This window comes from Anser cygnoides, chromosome 2 (genome assembly GCF_040182565.1).
Source record: "Anser cygnoides isolate HZ-2024a breed goose chromosome 2, Taihu_goose_T2T_genome, whole genome shotgun sequence".
NCBI lineage: Eukaryota > Metazoa > Chordata > Aves > Anseriformes > Anatidae > Anser > Anser cygnoides.
The window spans coordinates 62,086,925-62,110,837 of record NC_089874.1 but is presented as its reverse complement, the minus strand read 5'-3'; the positions used below and the strand labels follow the sequence as shown (position 1 = coordinate 62,110,837).

The window sequence follows — 23,913 nt, the reverse complement described above, 5'->3', positions numbered from 1 at the left end:
CCCATCGGCCTCGTTCCCAAGAAAGAGCCTGGATGCCATGTAGGCAACGCGCTCGGGAGCTGCCCCAGGCCTCTTGCGGTACCAGTGAATGAAAGCTTTGTCAAAGTCGGGGACGGAGACATGGCAGGTGATGAGCACCGTTTTGCTTTCCGGCTTGGTGATGGATACCGGGCTTTGCTGCAAGGCTCGTGCAGGGCCACCTGTGGGAAAGCAAGAGGGAAATTGGGAATGCAAAGCTGAAACAGCAGCAGAGCTTCCCCCGGGATGTGCGGGCGGCAGGGTGAGCAGGGCACATACAAGAGAAAGCAGCTGCCAGGACAAAAGCTCTCAGCAGCCACGTGGTCGCTGCCCTCCATAGGGCTTCCATGCGGGAACAGGCTCGGGGCCAGAGTCGAGTGGTGGCCAAGCGGATCCGAGCAGCGGAAACCACTTGTCTTGTTGACGTCCAATGAGGCTGTGGCAGCTGCAGGCAGGCTAAAAAGTATGTGGGGGCTGTTCTTTTCCACGTCTTCCACCCTCGGGAGCCCCTGCAGGTGCGCCCAGCCAGGCCAGCAGGAGTCTTCAGCCAGGTGAGGTTTGCAGCCCTCGCCTGCCTGTGGTGGGGAGCACAGCCAGGGTTGTGTGCCAGCTGCTAGAGTGTTTTCTACGGCTGTGCTCTCCCAGTAAGCACAGTAATAGGTGGCTTCCTGCTCCTTTGTGACTCTTCTTATTGTGAGAGTACAGGTGGGCTCCGTCTTCTTCTTCTCGGCCCCAAAAGTTTCACTGTAGGACTGGTTGTAGAAAACAGCCTCCCCTGTCGCCACGTACAGAAGGTGCTGCGGGGCTTCCCCGGGTTTCTGCTGGTACCAGTGAATGTAGGCATTCGTAAAGTCTGACCCTGAGAAATGGCACTCGATCCGCGCAGTGCTGTACGCCACTCTGCGCACGGAAGGTTTTGGCTGCCGGAGGCTTTGCGCAGCTCCATCTGTAAGGGAAATCAGAGGAACAGCGCTGTGGTGACAGCAGGGGCGACCCCCCGAGCACTCCCCGACCCCGCAGCTCGCACCTAAGACTTACAGCAGCAAAGGGCAGCGGCAGCCAGAAGCACCTGCAGCGGCAGCGGCAGCATGCGCGTGGCACGACGTCGAGCCTGCCTCCGTGAACTGGCCCGGGCAGCGTGCGTCCGTCCCCGGCGACAGGGAGGGAGGGATCAGGCACTTGAGGGGCAGAAAGGAGTGGCTCAGGCACCCGGCACCCAATGGCAGCTCCTCTGCGTGGCTCCAGCTCCTGGGGTGCCTGGGGTCTCCTTGGGCCCGTGGGAACTTCCCTGCACGTGCTGGTGCTCTGCAGATGGAAGCCACTGCCCATCGCGGCTCCCCAAATTCAGCCCGGTGTGAGCAGCCACAGCTTGTCTTTACGGAAGCTGCCTCGTGGCCAGCTGCACACACTGTAGCACGGTCACAGGTAGGTTGCTGCAGCAGCTCCTTGCCCACTCTTACGGATTTGTGCCTCATTTTTAGCCTGGGTCCCTCTTGCTTCATCTCCACCTGAGTATATCTTTGCTCGTTGGTGGGAGAGACAAGATAAGAGAGTTTCCACCTGAAATCCCTCTTCCTATGGTGTTGTTGGTGGTGGGGAATTTCCCCATGCTGCAAAGGATGCTGCGATGCTTTCAAACTGTTAGTAAAGGCTTCAGTAATTTAAAAATCATAAATATGCACAAAAGCATGCCCAGCCCTCAAATAAGTCTTCTGTTCCCTGTCCCTACCCCTGCCATTTCCCACATCCCTGAGAAAGTGGAATTTCTTTCTACCCATCAGGGGCAGCTGTCTTTGTACTTAGCCATCTCCCATGGTCCGGGTGCCACGATACGATTTTAGCACCTGGGATATGTGTCTAGCTCACTAGCTTAAACAGAAACGCTTTGTAAACTGTCATGACATCTTCTGGACATCGGTAGCAATACACTCACATTCCTATTCTTATTTGGTCTTTATATTTGTAAATATTTTTCTAGGTCTTGTGCTTATTTAGTCTCTAATTTTCTCACCAAATCATGTACGCTTCCCAAATCTGATGCTTCACATGGGCACAAGTCTTTTCCTATCGTCTGGCATTTATCAGGCAAGCCCGAATCTTGTGCTTGTCCATTCAGTACTGAGATCTGAACACCTACTGATGAGCAGCCCTCTCCCCCAGCTTGACTCCATCTCCACTGCTTCCCCATTAAGAATGTCTCAGAAATAGGCTTAAAAAATGACAGCTTCCTGATGCTGATGCTACCGGGGTCCTTTCTTGAAGTAGAAACCAGTTGTTTACTCAACGCATAATTTTCCCAGCCCTATCAAGAACGTCCATGTCCTGCTGATTTCTGCCCCCAGATTGATGGGACTTTCTCACTTCAAGTCACAGGGAGTTTTGCCCTCATCTCGGTGGGATTTAGAATGCACTCAACTTTCAAGGGAAAGCTTTATTTAAGTTTTCTGTGTCAAGCCATGGGCTTTGAAAAGCTCCAGGACTACATGCTGAATAATTTCCTGGAACAGCACCATGGAAAATTGCCCCTTTCCAGGAAAGAAATCCTTACAACCAGTTCCCTGCCATGCATGAGGCAAATAAGGGGAAGAGGAAGTGCCGAGGTCGGGTTAGGCATTTGCCTTTCGCCGTTCCCTTTGCACTTGCCACTTGCTCTGTTGAAATCCTGAGCTTTTGGCAGCTGACCCCTCCAAGGAGTGGAGGCTCAGCGCCGAGCCAGTCCCGGCTGTGCAGAGCCTGCGTGTTGAGGCCGGGCGGCTTATCCACACCGGGGGAAGTGAGTTGGGATCTTTCAAATCATTTGTGGTGGAGCCACCGAGAGAGTATTGGTTGAGGTGATCGCTGGGTTTCTGCCATAGTGGGGTTCCCAGTAGGCACAGTAGTAGGTAGCAGCAGCACCCGGAGCTATGTTTTTTATTGTAAGAGTACAAAGTACATCACCCCAGCATAGTGGGGAACAGGAAGAGTTTTCCCTTAGAAATACTTGGGAATGGCAGGCATGATGTTCCCATCACCAAAGTGTTTGTCAGTGGTACATGCTAGTGTCATCTGGAATGACATCCTTTATCATAAGAACACACTGATTCTGGTCAGAAACTCTTTCAGCTCTGTACCTGTCTTTTTGCAAGCCACTTTCCACTGAAGTTTTCCCTTCTGCAAAGAACAGTAGCCTCTGTGGAGCTTCATTCTCCTTCTGTTTATGGCAGAGTATGACAGTACTATCAAACTTGTTGGTAGGCTTTTGATTTCACAGGACATTTGTGAAGTTTTCTTGAACTTGGCGATGGATACAGGGGTCTGTAAGGAAATTTCCTATGCAAATCCATCTAGAAGAAAAAAAAAAAAAGGTGGACCAATCTTGTTAGGTGGAATTCAGAGACTTAGGAATAAGTGCAGCAATGGGCACCCTCTGAGGAAAGGTTGCAAAGTGAGAAGGACAGGGACCTGCCACTGGCCCATCATTGTTTATGCCTCTGTGAGAGCAGACTTAAGAAAGGGAAGAAGAAACTGCTGCACAACAGCAGCTTGGAGAGAGGTGTGAGCACCAGCCCTGCAGCCCCCAAGGCGTGTGCACCAGGAGGGCAGGAGGTGCTCCAGGCACTCAGCAGTGGTTCCCCTGCAGCCTGTGGAGAGGCCCCTGGTGGAGCAGGCTGTCCCCCTGCAGCCCATGGGTCCCACATGGAGCAGATCTCCACGCTGCAGCCTGTGGAGAGGAGCCCACGCAGGAGCAGGGAGTCTGGGGGGAGCTGCTGCCCGTGGGGGACCCGTGCTGGAGCAGCTTGCTCCTGGGGGATGGACCCCATGGTACGGAGCCATGTGGGAGCAGTTCTTGAAGAGCTGCTGCCTGTGGGCAGCCCCCGCAGGCTCAGTTTGGGAAGGACGGCATCCCGTGGGAGGGACCCCACGTGGAGCAGGGGCAGGGAGTGACCGTGAGGGATCGGCTGAGAGAGCAGCATTTGGGACAGACCACAGTCCCCGGTCTTACAAGACCAAATGGATGTGGCCAGAACAGCTGGCAGCAGTAACATGCTTACGCATTAAGTGGGGTCTTCACTTGGGTAACAAATCTAACTTTTTACGGAAATGAATACGGGGTGGGTGGGAGAGGAGGTGGTTCATTTCAGCGGTATTCAATAGCAGGTCTCTTGCTGATCCCTGCATCCCAGGCTCAGAAAATGTCGGAACTGCGGAGGTTGCCAAGGGACTCTTAAGGCCCTCAAGTCCAACCCCTATTCAAGCAGGGTCACCTAGAGCAGGTGGCCCAGGACTGTCCAGTGGGTCCTGATGGAGGCTCCACCTCCTCTCGGGACAACCTTTTCCAGTGTTGGACTGCTCTCATGGTAAGAAAGTTTTTTCTTGTGCTCAGATTTATTTTCATTTCATTTGAATTTCAGTTGGAGCCCATTGCCTCACAGGGCACCACGTATAGGAGCCTGACTCTTGGCCCTTTCCACCCCCCCCCCCCCCCCCTTGGGATTTGTAGATATTGAGGGGCTCTCTGAACTGAAGAGTCCCAGCTTTTTCAGCCTTCCTCTTTGGAGAGATGCCCCCGTCCCTTCATCATCGTCATGGATCGTTACTGGACTGTCCCCAGGATGTCCATTTCTCTCTAGTACTGGGGAGCCCAGAGCTGGACTCAGCGCTCCAGGTGGGGCCTCCCCAGTGCCGAGCAGTGGAGAAGGATCACCTCCCTCAGCCTGCTGGCAGCACTTTGCCTCACGCAGCTCAGGGTACTGACAGCCATCTTGGCAGCAAGGGCACAATGTTTACTCTCATTCCTTCGCTAGACATCCAGCCAGGTCCTTTCCTGCATAGCTGCTTTCCAGCCGGCTGGCCATGTGTGGCCCAGGGCTCCCAGGTTAGATCTTCACTGCAAATATGCCCCTTCCGTGCTCCCTCCCTGCCCTTTCCTTGTTTTTTGCTAGCTCAGACCATGGTGGGAAAACATCCACCTTCAGCAAAGATTGTGTAAGCGGTGCTGCACCGCTGAGTTGTTTAAGCACCCGCTGAGGCTGCAGCGTGCTGCATGCCTGTTCTATTTGTCAACTCTTCAGACTTCCTTCCTTCAGTGGAAGGGACGCCCCAGGAGGGACGTTTTAGGAGCTGAGAGGTGGGTGCAGGAAGGTAACGTTGGTTCCCTGCGTTTGAGAGGAAGCTTGCCACTCAGGCTGCAGCCACCTTTCTGTACAGGCTGCCTATGATCTTCTTGCTGTGTGAGACTGCCAGTAGGCACAGTAGTAGGTACCTTCATCATCCTCACGTATGTCTTTGACCGATAGAGTGCAGGTATTTTTGCCTCTTTTAGAAGAATGGTACTTGTCCTTGTAGGAATCCTTGTCGTAATTAATCTGTGCTGTTGAGGTCACATACAGAAGCCGTTCAGGAGCCCTGGTGGGTATATGTCGGTACCAATGGATGTAAGCAGCCTGGAAGTTACCTATGGCCTCGACTTTGCAATCAATCACTGCAGTCGTAGATGTCCTTTTGGTGAGAGATGGCTGACGCTGTTGCAGGAGCACTTGTGCTTGCCCGTCGAACAGAAGGAGAGAAAATAATACAACGAGCACTGTCAGCCGCCTGCTCACAGCCGTATGGACGAGAGCCGCTTGCCGCTGCTCCACACGCTGCCCTCCTGAGAGGGGGAACGTGCACGACCAGGCTGCAGCCAGGGCCAGGACCGGCAGCAGCAGCATCCCGATGGCGCTCGCTCGTCGCTGGCTGTGGGAGAAAAATGCTGCCTCTGCAGCAGGGCCAGGGGGCTGTGCCTGACGAGAGGATGTGACTCGCCTGGGGGCCTTCAGGAGAGGGGCCCCAGGAAGCAGGCAGGTAATGCTGCAGGAAAGCAGCTCCGCCAAGCCCTGCTGAATGTCAGCGGTCGTTTATAAAGGGATTTTATAGTCTGGAGCAACCTACTGCTGCTTCCAGAGTAGTTGGAAGCTGCTAAGCAGTACCTGGGCTCAGAGGTTTTTCCTAAGGTCCGTGGCCAACACAAGGAAGGAGAAGCAAGACAGTGGAGCTGAATGCATTTGAAGGCTGTCCAGTGACTGCCCGTCGCACCATCTGAATGCCAAAGGCCAGGAAAATGCACGGCAGCCCCTTGGGAGCTCAGAAGCAGGCCTGCTGCCCTTGCAGGTTCTTCTTGTCGCAGGTGAGGTGTGATGCTGCGCCCCAGGGTAGCACCTGCAAATGCTGGGGGCTATACGAGGAAACTCAGATGTTTTAGACCCCAGAGTGGGTTAGCATAAAATAACGATGATCTGGGAGAGCAAAGTAGGGCATCTGTTCTATGCTGTTGATAGCCCTTCTGCAGAGACCAGGTCACTGCTACTTCCCTTGGAGAGAAAACGGAACCGATTCCCACATCTCTGTTGTCCAATTGTTATTTTATTTAGGGCAGCCAGGTCTTAATTCTTCCTGTTCTCTCTTCTCCCCGCCTCCCTCCAGCCATCCAAAAAGTGTTTTCCAGCTCGATAGGGGCACTCTGCTCTTGTACGGTTGTGACAGGAATCTGAGCTTTCCCTCTTCTGTGAGGTGCGACTCATACCTCAGTGCTAAATGTGCAGCCAGGTTTTTCTTCTTCCTGTTCTCTCTTTCTCCTGCCATACCTGGGGAAATCCCTTTTTGTTGCTGAACTGAAACGACTTCTCTGCTGGTACCAGCCACAGCGAGCATCTGCACTGCCTACGGCAGCCCCGAAGCGCCTTTGGTGCCCGGCTGCCTGAGAAGTGTGCTCGATGGGTTCGGGGCTGATGGGGAGGCAGGGCGGGCACGTTCCTTGAGGTTTTGGGGACTTTCAGGGTGTGGTCCAGGAAGGGAAGCACATCTTTGTGCAGGCTGCTTATGGCTCTCTGCTGCTGTGCATCCCACCTGGCGCAGTAGTAGGTAGCAGCGTCTTGCAGGGTGACTTTGCTCACCGTCAGGGTGCAGACAGATTTGTCCAGGTCCTTCTCGATGCTGAATTTCCCCCCATCGGCCTCGTTCCCAAGAAAGAGCCTGGATGCCATGTAGGCAACGCGCTCGGGAGCTGCCCCAGGCCTCTTGCGGTACCAGTGAATGAAAGCTTTGTCAAAGTCGGGGACGGAGACATGGCAGGTGATGAGCACCGTTTTGCTTTCCGGCTTGGTGATGGATACCGGGCTTTGCTGCAAGGCTCGTGCAGGGCCACCTGTGGGAAAGCAAGAGGGAAATTGGGAATGCAAAGCTGAAACAGCAGCAGAGCTTCCCCCGGGATGTGCGGGCGGCAGGGTGAGCAGGGCACATACAAGAGAAAGCAGCTGCCAGGACAAAAGCTCTCAGCAGCCACGTGGTCGCTGCCCTCCGTAGGGCTTCCATGCGGGAACAGGCTCGGGGCCAGAGTCGAGTGGTGGCCAAGCGGATCCGAGCAGCGGAAACCACTTGTCTTGTTGACGTCCAATGAGGCTGTGGCAGCTGCAGGCAGGCTAAAAAGTGAGTTGGGATCTTTCAAATCGTTTGTGGTGGAGCCACCGAGAGAGTATTGGTTGAGGTGATCGCTGGGTTTCTGCCATAGTGGGGTTCCCAGTAGGCACAGTAGTAGGTAGCAGCAGCATCCGGAGCTATGTTTTTTATTGTAAGAGTACAAATTTTCTGGTTAGAAGCCCTTTCAACAGAATACATACGCCCTTGGAAGCTCTTATCCTCTATTTTTATCCCAGTTGAAATGTAGAACATCCACTCTGGAGCTTTATTTTCCTTCTGTTGGTACCAGTGTATGATGATGTTATCAAAATTTGCAGAGATGTCTTTAAAATGACATTGCAGACGTGTACTTCTTTCAGACTTTGTAATGGATATAGGGGTCTGTATGGGAATTTCCTGTGCAAATCCATCTAGAAAAAAAAATAGTAGAAATTAAGTTTTTAAGTCAGTGACAGTCAGTAGCAATAAGTGACTTGGGAAAATATACGTTAGTGAAACCACGTTTGCCTGTGAGGGAATGCAAGATAAAGTAAAAAACACTTACCAGACCAAGCAGCGGTGGCCACAAGCGCTGCCAGCAGCAGCATGTTTGCTTGTCCCGCTCAGCTGAGACTCAGAGGAGAGTGAAAGAGGCCCCAGATGGAGACAGGGTTGAGTGGGAGGAGAAGACGTCTCCAGCGATGGCTCTGGGCACAACTGTGTGGGGCTACGTTTGCAGAGAACCCACTGCAGCCTGGGAAAGGACTTAGACCAGGGAATGCTCACATTGGTGAGGAGGTTGTCATCCCATCTCCTCTTCAGATAAACGTGAGAAAGACTGGGAAGTCCAAGGAGCGTGGCACGTGGAAACTTGAGTCAGAGCTGCTGAGAAGGGGTTGGGAGTGAGAGCAGCTCCAGCCGTACATCAGGGCGTGAAGCTCCCAGCCCAGAGGCCACCCTGGTGGGCGCTGAGTGTGTGCGGTCACCTGTAGTGGGCAGGAGGCATGTCCCCACCCGGTCAGGGACCTCCTCTTGCTGCCTCAGCCTGGCCACCCAGCTGCGGTGTGCCAAAATGCCCCTGTGCCTGTGCTGCCCCCACTGCAGCAGCTCGTGGGGATCAACCTGCAGCAAGCACAGCAGCATCCCCAGGAGTAGGCGCCTGGTCTGTGGTTTTGCGTGGGGAGGAAATGCGCAGCTGCAGGGTTTTGGTTTTGAAGCTGAGATGAGGAGCAAACACTTCTTGGAAAGAAAGAGTGGGAAAGTAAAGCAGAAAACATGTCCCAGGTGCAGGACCCTGTATGTCCCCCCTCACACATCACGAGGTTCCTGTCAGCCCATTTCTCCAGCCTGACGAGGTGCCTCTGGATGGCAGCATGACCCTCCTCACATTTCCCCCACTGCTCCCAAAGTCTAAATCTACTCTCTTTTATTTTAACACTGTTATACCTTTTCCCATCACTACCCTTGTCCTATCGCCATACTCCCTCATAAAGAGCTGTCCTGTAGGCCCCTCTCCCTGCAGAATAGGTTTCCCCAAGTCCCATCCAACCTGGCCTTGAACCCTTGCAGTTATGGAGCATCCACAATTTCTCTGGGCAGCCTGTTGCACTACCTCAGTGTCCTCATAGGACATAGACTCTCAGGTCTCCCCGGAGCCTTCTGTTCTCCAGGCTGAACAACCCCAGCTCTCTCGGCCTCTCTCCATAGGAGAGGTGCTGCAGCCCTCTGATCCTCCTCATGGCTCTCCTCTGCACTCATGCCATGTCTCTCTAATGCCATGCAGCCCAGAGCAGGACCCAGCGCTCCAGGTGGGGCCTCCCCAGCGCCAAGCAAAGGGAAAGGATCACCTCCCTCAGCCTGCTGGCAGCGCTTTGCTTCATGCAGCTCAGGGTACTGACAGCCATCTTGGTAGCATAGGCACATGGCTGCCTCCTGGTCAACTTGGTGTCCACCAGGACCCCAAGGCCTTTTCTGCAAACCTGATCTCCAGCTGGCTGGCCCTCTGCTGTCCAGAGTTGTTCCTCTCCAGGAGCAGGACTCTGCACGGCCCCTTCCCAGACATGGTGAGGTTGCTGTCAGCCCATTTCTCCATCCTGACGGGGTGCCTCTGGATGGAGCATGACCCTCCCCACGTATCCCCTACTCCTCCCAGGTTGGTGTTGTCAATAAACGTGCTGAGGGTACACTCTGTCCCATCATCCAAAGCATTAAGGAAGATGTTAGAAAGTACTGGACCCAGAACTGACTCCCGAGGTACACTGCTAGTTCATGGCCTCCAGGAGGACTTTGCACCTCTGATCACCACCCTTGGGGCCCAACTGCTCAGCCCATCTTTCTGTCTCCTCCTCCAGCCCATCACATCAGCAGCCTTTCCCTTAGGCTCTTAGGGGTGACAGTGTCAAGGGCTTTAATGAAGTGCCCAGACTACCTGCGCTGGTCTCCCCTCATCTAGCAGGCTGGTCATTTCATTGTAGAAGTGTACGAGATTGGTCAAGAATGATTTCTCCGTGGTGAATCCATGCTGACTCCTAATGACGATCTCCTTGCCGTCTGTCTCCGTTTCTTGGAGGCATAGCCCATGGCTGAGGACTTCACTTCTCTTCTGGAAACCTCAGGGGAGAAACTATGATGATAAAAGTGGAGTTCCTGGTCTGTTGTAGGACTTTGTAGGGACTGAAATGCCAAGGAAGACAGCAGAGAAATGGGAAGGAAAGTCTACCAAATCATGCAGTCTACTCTCCTTGTTTCACACACACAACTCATTTCAAGAGAGAGTACCAAATGTATGGAGATATATTGGTCTGCTTGCTCCATGGATTCCAGTAAAGAATAGAAATCTTCAGCTGCTGTTTGTTCACTAGGCACAGACAGGCTGTGTACACTGTCAGGTGAGTGCTTTTCGTACTTCCAAGTCTTCATCTTAAGAGCAATGTTCCCTCTTTGTACCCTCAATTGATGGAGACCTGCAGCTTCTGCATGTTACTGATATGTGTCAGTCTGAAAATAATATCCCGATTATTAACATCCTCTATTTAGCAGTTGTCATGCTAGGCTGTTGTTTTTCCTATCCTGCGGCAGAAAATCATCAGAGCAGGGCTGAATGAGGAAGCATCTGCATTTGGGCAGAGTTCAGAGCTTGTGGTTCAGAGTGCCAAGTGCCTTTTTGTATGGTTTATCTTGGCCCATCTAACGCTGTGATGCCTCGATAATAATACCAATATGCACAGTAGTATATGCCAGTGTCCCTCTGGGTTAAGAAATCTATTGTGAGACTATAGAGGGGTTTAGAGGCATGTTTCCACACTTGATACTTTCGTCCATCTGTGCCGTCATCAAACGTAGGAGTCTTTCCTGACACATAGAGTATTCTCTTGGGCGGCTCTCCGGGAAGCTGCTTGTACCAGTGCACAGTGTCATCACTGCTCAGTTGGCACTCCATTATGGCTGAGCTGCCCTTCATCTGCCTCCGCATTGCCGGGTGTTGCACCGGCACTGCCTGTGCATCTCCACCTGAAAGCGAATAGGGAGAAATTTGGTGAAAATTTGGTGAGGGCTCAGAACGGCTGCAGTCTGGAGCAGGGACAGTGTTCTCCGCACACGGCAAAGATAGGAGAAAGGGAATGGGGCTTACGGGACCAAGAAGAAGCTGCAAGCAGGACGGGCAGCAGCAGCATGCTGCCTGCTTGGGTGAACCGTGGAACTGAAGTAGGGGCAGGAACGTTATAAAGCCCTCCAGGAGGAGAAGGAGTCAAACAGCTCTGGGGAGGAAATGACTCATTTGGCACACCCAAGGGTAGTGCCCCAACTCCTAGCCATTGGTTTGGGAGGGGATGGGGAGGGCAGGGAACAGGGTGTTGCTGCTGCTTAATTTTTTTTTGACAAACTAAATCACAGCAATAACAATGTAAAAGGGTCCATACCCAAGCTACTACCGACCTCAGCAGAGTCAGTGTAGTCATTTTGCGGGACCTGAAAACACCCAAAATACCTGGAAAGCCGGTCATTTCCCCTGCATCAGGAGACAAACCAAGTGTGGGAGAGGCTGACTCCTGGCTTATGAGAAATCCTAGCAAGGTACGGGGATCTTCTTCTCATTTCATCTGTGTTTTGACTGAATAGTCTGTCTTGCAAAGGTCTGAGCCCTCATAGTGACTGCCAGTCCAAGAATGGCTTCTTGCTCCCACCAGCTGCAAAATCCTGTTCCTAATACAAAATGTGAGAAAAGTGCCTGATGGAAGCGCTGCTTTCACATCAGAAAGGCTTTTAATCATTTCCTGGTGAAGCACTTGGCATCTGTAGCTCTTAGATCATTAAACGCCATGCTGCTAGTTTCCTGCCTTCATGGCAAAGCAGTCTGAAGTGAAAACCTGTTGCTATTGGAAAAGAGGTTTGTGGCTATGTGAGTGGGGGCAAAATATGGATTTGGTAGCAGGGGGGCTGCAGGGGTGGCCTGTGTGAGAAGAGTCCAGGAGCTGCCCCATGTCAGGTAAGAGCCAGCTCCAGATGGCTCTGAAAGAGACCTGCCCCTGACCCACCACTGTTTGGGCCTCTGTGAGAGCAGATTCTAGAAAGGGAAGAAAAAAAGAAGAGCTGCACAACATCAGCTGGGAGAGCAAAGAGTGTGCACCAGCCCTGCAGCCCCAAGGTGTGCGCAGCAGGAGGCCAGAAGGTGCTCCAGGCACGCAACAGCAGTTCCCCTGTGGCCTGTGGAGAGGCTTCTGGTGGAGCAGGCTGTCCCCCTGCAGCCCATGGGTCCCACATGGAGCAGATCTCCACGCTGCAGCCTGTGGAGAGGAGCCCACGCAGGAGCAGGGAGTCTGGGGGGAGCTGCTGCCCGTGGGGGACCCGTGCTGGAGCAGCTTGCTCCTGGGGGATGGACCCCATGGTACGGAGCCATGTGGGAGCAGTTCTTGAAGAGCTGCTGCCTGTGGGCAGCCCCCGCAGGCTCAGTTTGGGAAGGACGGCATCCCGTGGGAGGGACCCCACGTGGAGCAGGGGCAGGGAGTGACCGTGAGGGATCGGCTGAGAGAGCAGCATTTGGGACAGACCACAGTCCCCGGTCTTACAAGACCAAATGGATGTGGCCAGAACAGCTGGCAGCAGTAACATGCTTACGCATTAAGTGGGGTCTTCACTTGGGTAACAAATCTAACTTTTTACGGAAATGAATACGGGGTGGGTGGGAGAGGAGGTGGTTCATTTCAGCGGTATTCAATAGCAGGTCTCTTGCTGATCCCTGCATCCCAGGCTCAGAAAATGTCGGAACTGCGGAGGTTGCCAAGGGACTCTTAAGGCCCTCAAGTCCAACCCCTATTCAAGCAGGGTCACCTAGAGCAGGTGGCCCAGGACTGTCCAGTGGGTCCTGATGGAGGCTCCACCTCCTCTCGGGACAACCTTTTCCAGTGTTGGACTGCTCTCATGGTAAGAAAGTTTTTCCTTGTGCTCAGATTTATTTTCATTTCATTTGAATTTCAGTTGGAGCCCATTGCCTCACAGGGCACCACGTATAGGAGCCTGACTCTTGGCCCTTTCCACCCCCCCCCCTTCTTGGGATTTGTAGATATTGAGGGGCTCTCTGGACTGAAGAGTCCCAGCTTTTTCAGCCTTCCTCTTTGGAGAGATGCCCCCGTCCCTTCATCATCGTCATGGATCGTTACTGGACTGTCCCCAGGATGTCCATTTCTCTCTAGTACTGGGGAGCCCAGAGCTGGACTCAGCGCTCCAGGTGGGGCCTCCCCAGTGCCGAGCAGTGGAGAAGGATCACCTCCCTCAGCCTGCTGGCAGCACTTTGCCTCACGCAGCTCAGGGTACTGACAGCCATCTTGGCAGCAAGGGCACAATGTTTACTCTCATTCCTTCGCTAGACATCCAGCCAGGTCCTTTTCTGCATAGCTGCTTTCCAGCCGGCTGGCCATGTGTGGCCCAGGGCTCCCAGGTTAGATCTTCACTGCAAATATGCCCCTTCCGTGCTCTCTCCCTGACCTTTCCTTGTTTTTTGCTAGCTCAGACCATGGTGGGAAAACATCCACCTTCAGCAAAGATTGTGTAAGCGGTGCTGCACCGCTGAGTTGTTTAAGCACCCGCTGAGGCTGCAGCGTGCTGCATGCCTGTTCTATTTGTCAACTCTTCAGACTTCCTTCCTTCAGTGGAAGGGACGCCCCAGGAGGGACGTTTTAGGAGCTGAGAGGTGGGTGCAGGAAGGTAACGTTGGTTCCCTGCGTTTGAGAGGAAGCTTGCCAATCAGGCTGCAGCCACCTTTCTGTACAGGCTGCCTATGATCTTCTTGCTGTGTGAGACTGCCAGTAGGCACAGTAGTAGGTACCTTCATCATCCTCACGTATGTCTTTGACCGATAGAGTGCAGGTATTTTTGCCTCTTTTAGAAGAATGGTACTTGTCCTTGTAGGAATCCTTGTCGTAATTAATCTGTGCTGTTGAGGTCACATACAGAAGCCGTTCAGGAGCCCTGGTGGGTATATGTCGGTACCAATGGATGTAAGCAGCCTGGAAGTTACCTATGGCCTCGACTTTGCAATCAATCACTGCAGTCGTAGATGTCCTTTTGGTGAGAGATGGCTGACGCTGTTGCAGGAGCACTTGTGCTTGCCCGTCGAACAGAAGGAGAGAAAATAATACAACGAGCACTGTCAGCCGCCTGCTCACAGCCGTATGGACGAGAGCCGCTTGCCGCTGCTCCACACGCTGCCCTCCTGAGAGGGGGAACGTGCACGACCAGGCTGCAGCCAGGGCCAGGACCGGCAGCAGCAGCATCCCGATGGCGCTCGCTCGTCGCTGGCTGTGGGAGAAAAATGCTGCCTCTGCAGCAGGGCCAGGGGGCTGTGCCTGACGAGAGGATGTGACTCGCTTGGGGGCCTTCAGGAGAGGGGCCCCAGGAAGCAGGCAGGTAATGCTGCAGGAAAGCAGCTCCGCCAAGCCCTGCTGAATGTCAGCGGTCGTTTATAAAGGGATTTTATAGTCTGGAGCAACCTACTGCTGCTTCCAGAGTAGTTGGAAGCTGCTAAGCAGTACCTGGGCTCAGAGGTTTTTCCTAAGGTCCGTGGCCAACACAAGGAAGGAGAAGCAAGACAGTGGAGCTGAATGCATTTGAAGGCTGTCCAGTGACTGCCCGTCGCACCATCTGAATGCCAAAGGCCAGGAAAATGCACGGCAGCCCCTTGGGAGCTCAGAAGCAGGCCTGCTGCCCTTGCAGGTTCTTCTTGTCGCAGGTGAGGTGTGATGCTGCGCCCCAGGGTAGCACCTGCAAATGCTGGGGGCTATACAAGGAAACTCAGATGTTTTAGACCCCAGAGTGGGTTAGCATAAAATAACGATGATCTGGGAGAGCAAAGTAGGGCATCTGTTCTATGCTGTTGATAGCCCTTCTGCAGAGACCAGGTCACTGCTACTTCCCTTGGAGAGAAAACGGAACCGATTCCCACATCTCTGTTGTCCAATTGTTATTTTATTTAGGGCAGCCAGGTCTTAATTCTTCCTGTTCTCTCTTCTCCCCGCCTCCCTCCAGCCATCCAAAAAGTGTTTTCCAGCTCGATAGGGGCACTCTGCTCTTGTACGGTTGTGACAGGAATCTGAGCTTTCCCTCTTCTGTGAGGTGCGACTCATACCTCAGTGCTAAATGTGCAGCCAGGTTTTTCTTCTTCCTGTTCTCTCTTTCTCCTGCCATACCTGGGGAAATCCCTTTTTGTTGCTGAACTGAAACGACTTCTCTGCTGGTACCAGCCACAGCGAGCATCTGCACTGCCTACGGCAGCCCCGAAGCGCCTTTGGTGCCCGGCTGCCTGAGAAGTGTGCTCGATGGGTTCGGGGCTGATGGGGAGGCAGGGCGGGCACGTTCCTTGAGGTTTTGGGGACTTTCAGGGTGTGGTCCAGGAAGGGAAGCACATCTTTGTGCAGGCTGCTTATGGCTCTCTGCTGCTGTGCATCCCACCTGGCGCAGTAGTAGGTAGCAGCGTCTTGCAGGGTGACTTTGCTCACCGTCAGGGTGCAGACAGATTTGTCCAGGTCCTTCTCGATGCTGAATTTCCCCCCATCGGCCTCGTTCCCAAGAAAGAGCCTGGATGCCATGTAGGCAACGCGCTCGGGAGCTGCCCCAGGCCTCTTGCGGTACCAGTGAATGAAAGCTTTGTCAAAGTCGGGGACGGAGACATGGCAGGTGATGAGCACCGTTTTGCTTTCCGGCTTGGTGATGGATACCGGGCTTTGCTGCAAGGCTCGTGCAGGGCCACCTGTGGGAAAGCAAGAGGGAAATTGGGAATGCAAAGCTGAAACAGCAGCAGAGCTTCCCCCGGGATGTGCGGGCGGCAGGGTGAGCAGGGCACATACAAGAGAAAGCAGCTGCCAGGACAAAAGCTCTCAGCAGCCACGTGGTCGCTGCCCTCCATAGGGCTTCCATGCGGGAACAGGCTCGGGGCCAGAGTCGAGTGGTGGCCAAGCGGATCCGAGCAGCGGAAACCACTTGTCTTGTTGACGTCCAATGAGGCTGTGGCAGCTGCAGGCAGGCTAAAAAGTATGTGGGGGCTGTTCTTTTCCACGTCTTCCACCCTCGGGAGCCCCTGCAGGTGCGCCCAGCCAGGCCAGCAGGAGTCTTCAGCCAGGTGAGGTTTGCAGCCCTCGCCTGCCTGTGGTGGGGAGCACAGCCAGGGTTGTGTGCCAGCTGCTAGAGTGTTTTCTACGGCTGTGCTCTCCCAGTAAGCACAGTAATAGGTGGCTTCCTGCTCCTTTGTGACTCTTCTTATTGTGAGAGTACAGGTGGGCTCCGTCTTCTTCTTCTCGGCCCCAAAAGTTTCACTGTAGGACTGGTTGTAGAAAACAGCCTCCCCTGTCGCCACGTACAGAAGGTGCTGCGGGGCTTCCCCGGGTTTCTGCTGGTACCAGTGAATGTAGGCATTCGTAAAGTCTGACCCTGAGAAATGGCACTCGATCCGCGCAGTGCTGTACGCCACTCTGCGCACGGAAGGTTTTGGCTGCCGGAGGCTTTGCGCAGCTCCATCTGTAAGGGAAATCAGAGGAACAGCGCTGTGGTGACAGCAGGGGCGACCCCCCGAGCACTCCCCGACCCCGCAGCTCGCACCTAAGACTTACAGCAGCAAAGGGCAGCGGCAGCCAGAAGCACCTGCAGCGGCAGCGGCAGCATGCGCGTGGCACGACGTCGAGCCTGCCTCCGTGAACTGGCCCGGGCAGCGTGCGTCCGTCCCCGGCGACAGGGAGGGAGGGATCAGGCACTTGAGGGGCAGAAAGGAGTGGCTCAGGCACCCGGCACCCAATGGCAGCTCCTCTGCGTGGCTCCAGCTCCTGGGGTGCCTGGGGTCTCCTTGGGCCCGTGGGAACTTCCCTGCACGTGCTGGTGCTCTGCAGATGGAAGCCACTGCCCATCGCGGCTCCCCAAATTCAGCCCGGTGTGAGCAGCCACAGCTTGTCTTTACGGAAGCTGCCTCGTGGCCAGCTGCACACACTGTAGCACGGTCACAGGTAGGTTGCTGCAGCAGCTCCTTGCCCACTCTTACGGATTTGTGCCTCATTTTTAGCCTGGGTCCCTCTTGCTTCATCTCCACCTGAGTATATCTTTGCTCGTTGGTGGGAGAGACAAGATAAGAGAGTTTCCACCTGAAATCCCTCTTCCTATGGTGTTGTTGGTGGTGGGGAATTTCCCCATGCTGCAAAGGATGCTGCGATGCTTTCAAACTGTTAGTAAAGGCTTCAGTAATTTAAAAATCATAAATATGCACAAAAGCATGCCCAGCCCTCAAATAAGTCTTCTGTTCCCTGTCCCTACCCCTGCCATTTCCCACATCCCTGAGAAAGTGGAATTTCTTTCTACCCATCAGGGGCAGCTGTCTTTGTACTTAGCCATCTCCCATGGTCCGGGTGCCACGATACGATTTTAGCACCTGGGATATGTGTCTAGCTCACTAGCTTAAACAGAAACGCTTTGTAAACTGTCATGACATCTTCTGGACATCGGTAGCAATACACTCACATTCCTATTCTTATTTGGTCTTTATATTTGTAAATATTTTTCTAGGTCTTGTGCTTATTTAGTCTCTAATTTTCTCACCAAATCATGTACGCTTCCCAAATCTGATGCTTCACATGGGCACAAGTCTTTTCCTATCGTCTGGCATTTATCAGGCAAGCCCGAATCTTGTGCTTGTCCATTCAGTACTGAGATCTGAACACCTACTGATGAGCAGCCCTCTCCCCCAGCTTGACTCCATCTCCACTGCTTCCCCATTAAGAATGTCTCAGAAATAGGCTTAAAAAATGACAGCTTCCTGATGCTGATGCTACCGGGGTCCTTTCTTGAAGTAGAAACCAGTTGTTTACTCAACGCATAATTTTCCCAGCCCTATCAAGAACGTCCATGTCCTGCTGATTTCTGCCCCCAGATTGATGGGACTTTCTCACTTCAAGTCACAGGGAGTTTTGCCCTCATCTCGGTGGGATTTAGAATGCACTCAACTTTCAAGGGAAAGCTTTATTTAAGTTTTCTGTGTCAAGCCATGGGCTTTGAAAAGCTCCAGGACTACATGCTGAATAATTTCCTGGAACAGCACCATGGAAAATTGCCCCTTTCCAGGAAAGAAATCCTTACAACCAGTTCCCTGCCATGCATGAGGCAAATAAGGGGAAGAGGAAGTGCCGAGGTCGGGTTAGGCATTTGCCTTTCGCCGTTCCCTTTGCACTTGCCACTTGCTCTGTTGAAATCCTGAGCTTTTGGCAGCTGACCCCTCCAAGGAGTGGAGGCTCAGCGCCGAGCCAGTCCCGGCTGTGCAGAGCCTGCGTGTTGAGGCCGGGCGGCTTATCCACACCGGGGGAAGTGAGTTGGGATCTTTCAAATCGTTTGTGGTGGAGCCACCGAGAGAGTATTGGTTGAGGTGATCGCTGGGTTTCTGCCATAGTGGGGTTCCCAGTAGGCACAGTAGTAGGTAGCAGCAGCACCCGGAGCTATGTTTTTTATTGTAAGAGTACAAAGTACATCACCCCAGCATAGTGGGGAACAGGAAGAGTTTTCCCTTAGAAATACTTGGGAATGGCAGGCATGATGTTCCCATCACCAAAGTGTTTGTCAGTGGTACATGCTAGTGTCATCTGGAATGACATCCTTTATCATAAGAACACACTGATTCTGGTCAGAAACTCTTTCAGCTCTGTACCTGTCTTTTTGCAAGCCACTTTCCACTGAAGTTTTCCCTTCTGCAAAGAACAGTAGCCTCTGTGGAGCTTCATTCTCCTTCTGTTTATGGCAGAGTATGACAGTACTATCAAACTTGTTGGTAGGCTTTTGATTTCACAGGACATTTGTGAAGTTTTCTTGAACTTGGCGATGGATACAGGGGTCTGTAAGGAAATTTCCTATGCAAATCCATCTAGAAGAAAAAAAAAAAAAGGTGGACCAATCTTGTTAGGTGGAATTCAGAGACTTAGGAATAAGTGCAGCAATGGGCACCCTCTGAGGAAAGGTTGCAAAGTGAGAAGGACAGGGACCTGCCACTGGCCCATCATTGTTTATGCCTCTGTGAGAGCAGACTTAAGAAAGGGAAGAAGAAACTGCTGCACAACAGCAGCTTGGAGAGAGGTGTGAGCACCAGCCCTGCAGCCCCCAAGGCGTGTGCACCAGGAGGGCAGGAGGTGCTCCAGGCACTCAGCAGTGGTTCCCCTGCAGCCTGTGGAGAGGCCCCTGGTGGAGCAGGCTGTCCCCCTGCAGCCCATGGGTCCCACATGGAGCAGATCTCCACGCTGCAGCCTGTGGAGAGGAGCCCACGCAGGAGCAGGGAGTCTGGGGGGAGCTGCTGCCCGTGGGGGACCCGTGCTGGAGCAGCTTGCTCCTGGGGGATGGACCCCGTGGTACGGAGCCATGTGGGAGCAGTTCTTGAAGAGCTGCTGCCTGTGGGCAGCCCCCGCAGGCTCAGTTTGGGAAGGACGGCATCCCGTGGGAGGGACCCCACGTGGAGCAGGGGCAGGGAGTGACCGTGAGGGATCGGCTGAGAGAGCAGCATTTGGGACAGACCACAGTCCCCGGTCTTACAAGACCAAATGGATGTGGCCAGAACAGCTGGCAGCAGTAACATGCTTACGCATTAAGTGGGGTCTTCACTTGGGTAACAAATCTAACTTTTTACGGAAATGAATACGGGGTGGGTGGGAGAGGAGGTGGTTCATTTCAGCAGTATTCAATAGCAGGTCTCTTGCTGATCCCTGCATCCCAGGCTCAGAAAATGTCGGAACTGCGGAGGTTGCCAAGGGACTCTTAAGGCCCTCAAGTCCAACCCCTATTCAAGCAGGGTCACCTAGAGCAGGTGGCCCAGGACTGTCCAGTGGGTCCTGATGGAGGCTCCACCTCCTCTCGGGACAACCTTTTCCAGTGTTGGACTGCTCTCATGGTAAGAAAGTTTTTCCTTGTGCTCAGATTTATTTTCATTTCATTTGAATTTCAGTTGGAGCCCATTGCCTCACAGGGCACCACGTATAGGAGCCTGACTCTTGGCCCTTTCCACCCCCCCCCCCTTCTTGGGATTTGTAGATATTGAGGGGCTCTCTGGACTGAAGAGTCCCAGCTTTTTCAGCCTTCCTCTCTGGAGAGATGCCCCCGTCCCTTCATCATCGTCATGGATTGTTACTGGACTGTCCCCAGGATGTCCATTTCTCTCTAGTACTGGGGAGCCCAGAGCTGGACTCAGCGCTCCAGGTGGGGCCTCCCCAGTGCCGAGCAGTGGAGAAGGATCACCTCCCTCAGCCTGCTGGCAGCACTTTGCCTCACGCAGCTCAGGGTACTGACAGCCATCTTGGCAGCAAGGGCACAATGTTTACTCTCATTCCTTCGCTAGACATCCAGCCAGGTCCTTTTCTGCATAGCTGCTTTCCAGCCGGCTGGCCATGTGTGGCCCAGGGCTCCCAGGTTAGATCTTCACTGCAAATATGCCCCTTCCGTGCTCCCTCCCTGCCCTTTCCTTGTTTTTTGCTAGCTCAGACCATGGTGGGAAAACATCCACCTTCAGCAAAGATTGTGTAAGCGGTGCTGCACCGCTGAGTTGTTTAAGCACCCGCTGAGGCTGCAGCGTGCTGCATGCCTGTTCTATTTGTCAACTCTTCAGACTTCCTTCCTTCAGTGGAAGGGACGCCCCAGGAGGGACGTTTTAGGAGCTGAGAGGTGGGTGCAGGAAGGTAACGTTGGTTCCCTGCGTTTGAGAGGAAGCTTGCCACTCAGGCTGCAGCCACCTTTCTGTACAGGCTGCCTATGATCTTCTTGCTGTGTGAGACTGCCAGTAGGCACAGTAGTAGGTACCTTCATCATCCTCACGTATGTCTTTGACCGATAGAGTGCAGGTATTTTTGCCTCTTTTAGAAGAATGGTACTTGTCCTTGTAGGAATCCTTGTCGTAATTAATCTGTGCTGTTGAGGTCACATACAGAAGCCGTTCAGGAGCCCTGGTGGGTATATGTCGGTACCAATGGATGTAAGCAGCCTGGAAGTTACCTATGGCCTCGACTTTGCAATCAATCACTGCAGTCGTAGATGTCCTTTTGGTGAGAGATGGCTGACGCTGTTGCAGGAGCACTTGTGCTTGCCCGTCGAACAGAAGGAGAGAAAATAATACAACGAGCACTGTCAGCCGCCTGCTCACAGCCGTATGGACGAGAGCCGCTTGCCGCTGCTCCACACGCTGCCCTCCTGAGAGGGGGAACGTGCACGACCAGGCTGCAGCCAGGGCCAGGACCGGCAGCAGCAGCATCCCGATGGCGCTCGCTCGTCGCTGGCTGTGGGAGAAAAATGCTGCCTCTGCAGCAGGGCCAGGGGGCTGTGCCTGACGAGAGGATGTGACTCGCCTGGGGGCCTTCAGGAGAGGGGCCCCAGGAAGCAGGCAGGTAATGCTGCAGGAAAGCAGCTCCGCCAAGCCCTGCTGAATGTCAGCGGTCGTTTATAAAGGGATTTTATAGTCTGGAGCAACCTACTGCTGCTTCCAGAGTAGTTGGAAGCTGCTAAGCAGTACCTGGGCTCAGAGGTTTTTCCTAAGGTCCGTGGCCAACACAAGGAAGGAGAAGCAAGACAGTGGAGCTGAATGCATTTGAAGGCTGTCCAGTGACTGCCCGTCGCACCATCTGAATGCCAAAGGCCAGGAAAATGCACGGCAGCCCCTTGGGAGCTCAGAAGCAGGCCTGCTGCCCTTGCAGGTTCTTCTTGTCGCAGGTGAGGTGTGATGCTGCGCCCCAGGGTAGCACCTGCAAATGCTGGGGGCTATACAAGGAAACTCAGATGTTTTAGACCCCAGAGTGGGTTAGCATAAAATAACGATGATCTGGGAGAGCAAAGTAGGGCATCTGTTCTATGCTGTTGATAGCCCTTCTGCAGAGACCAGGTCACTGCTACTTCCCTTGGAGAGAAAACGGAACCGATTCCCACATCTCTGTTGTCCAATTGTTATTTTATTTAGGGCAGCCAGGTCTTAATTCTTCCTGTTCTCTCTTCTCCCCGCCTCCCTCCAGCCATCCAAAAAGTGTTTTCCAGCTCGATAGGGGCACTCTGCTCTTGTACGGTTGTGACAGGAATCTGAGCTTTCCCTCTTCTGTGAGGTGCGACTCATACCTCAGTGCTAAATGTGCAGCCAGGTTTTTCTTCTTCCTGTTCTCTCTTTCTCCTGCCATACCTGGGGAAATCCCTTTTTGTTGCTGAACTGAAACGACTTCTCTGCTGGTACCAGCCACAGCGAGCATCTGCACTGCCTACGGCAGCCCCGAAGCGCCTTTGGTGCCCGGCTGCCTGAGAAGTGTGCTCGATGGGTTCGGGGCTGATGGGGAGGCAGGGCGGGCACGTTCCTTGAGGTTTTGGGGACTTTCAGGGTGTGGTCCAGGAAGGGAAGCACATCTTTGTGCAGGCTGCTTATGGCTCTCTGCTGCTGTGCATCCCACCTGGCGCAGTAGTAGGTAGCAGCGTCTTGCAGGGTGACTTTGCTCACCGTCAGGGTGCAGACAGATTTGTCCAGGTCCTTCTCGATGCTGAATTTCCCCCCATCGGCCTCGTTCCCAAGAAAGAGCCTGGATGCCATGTAGGCAACGCGCTCGGGAGCTGCCCCAGGCCTCTTGCGGTACCAGTGAATGAAAGCTTTGTCAAAGTCGGGGACGGAGACATGGCAGGTGATGAGCACCGTTTTGCTTTCCGGCTTGGTGATGGATACCGGGCTTTGCTGCAAGGCTCGTGCAGGGCCACCTGTGGGAAAGCAAGAGGGAAATTGGGAATGCAAAGCTGAAACAGCAGCAGAGCTTCCCCCGGGATGTGCGGGCGGCAGGGTGAGCAGGGCACATACAAGAGAAAGCAGCTGCCAGGACAAAAGCTCTCAGCAGCCACGTGGTCGCTGCCCTCCGTAGGGCTTCCATGCGGGAACAGGCTCGGGGCCAGAGTCGAGTGGTGGCCAAGCGGATCCGAGCAGCGGAAACCACTTGTCTTGTTGACGTCCAATGAGGCTGTGGCAGCTGCAGGCAGGCTAAAAAGTGAGTTGGGATCTTTCAAATCGTTTGTGGTGGAGCCACCGAGAGAGTATTGGTTGAGGTGATCGCTGGGTTTCTGCCATAGTGGGGTTCCCAGTAGGCACAGTAGTAGGTAGCAGCAGCATCCGGAGCTATGTTTTTTATTGTAAGAGTACAAATTTTCTGGTTAGAAGCCCTTTCAACAGAATACATACGCCCTTGGAAGCTCTTATCCTCTATTTTTATCCCAGTTGAAATGTAGAACATCCACTCTGGAGCTTTATTTTCCTTCTGTTGGTACCAGTGTATGATGATGTTATCAAAATTTGCAGAGATGTCTTTAAAATGACATTGCAGACGTGTACTTCTTTCAGACTTTGTAATGGATATAGGGGTCTGTATGGGAATTTCCTGTGCAAATCCATCTAGAAAAAAAAATAGTAGAAATTAAGTTTTTAAGTCAGTGACAGTCAGTAGCAATAAGTGACTTGGGAAAATATACGTTAGTGAAACCACGTTTGCCTGTGAGGGAATGCAAGATAAAGTAAAAAACACTTACCAGACCAAGCAGCGGTGGCCACAAGTGCTGCCAGCAGCAGCATGTTTGCTTGTCCCGCTCAGCTGAGACTCAGAGGAGAGTGAAAGAGGCCCCAGATGGAGACAGGGTTGAGTGGGAGGAGAAGATGTCTCCAGCGATGGCTCTGGGCACAACTGTGTGGGGCTACGTTTGCAGAGAACCCACTGCAGCCTGGGAAAGGACTTAGACCAGGGAATGCTCACATTGGTGAGGAGGTTGTCATCCCATCTCCTCTTCAGATAAACGTGAGAAAGACTGGGAAGTCCAAGGAGCGTGGCACGTGGAAACTTGAGTCAGAGCTGCTGAGAAGGGGTTGGGAGTGAGAGCAGCTCCAGCCGTACATCAGGGCGTGAAGCTCCCAGCCCAGAGGCCACCCTGGTGGGCGCTGAGTGTGTGCGGTCACCTGTAGTGGGCAGGAGGCATGTCCCC

The 23,913-nt window shown here is 53.5% G+C and overlaps 4 gene segments (V, D, J or C); all 4 read right to left on the bottom strand.

Moving 5' to 3' along the window:
- Positions 1 to 4,557: 4,557 nt before the first annotated feature.
- Positions 4,558 to 5,708, bottom strand: LOC125184199 (T cell receptor gamma variable 3-like). The segment is given in 1 exon segment: positions 4,558 to 5,708. A coding segment is annotated over 1 exon segment (498 nt).
- A 7,970-nt stretch (positions 5,709 to 13,678) lies between these two features.
- On the bottom strand, positions 13,679 to 14,201 carry LOC136790088 (T cell receptor gamma variable 3-like). The segment is given in 1 exon segment: positions 13,679 to 14,201. A coding segment is annotated over 1 exon segment (498 nt).
- Positions 14,202 to 20,079: 5,878 nt separating this feature from the next.
- Positions 20,080 to 21,178, bottom strand: LOC136790086 (T cell receptor gamma variable 3-like). The segment is given in 1 exon segment: positions 20,080 to 21,178. A coding segment is annotated over 1 exon segment (498 nt).
- A 203-nt stretch (positions 21,179 to 21,381) lies between these two features.
- LOC136790085 (T-cell receptor gamma chain V region V108A-like) lies at positions 21,382 to 22,941 on the bottom strand. The segment is given in 2 exon segments: positions 21,382 to 22,650; positions 22,748 to 22,941. Coding segments are annotated over 2 exon segments (684 nt in total).
- Positions 22,942 to 23,913: the final 972 nt, after the last annotated feature.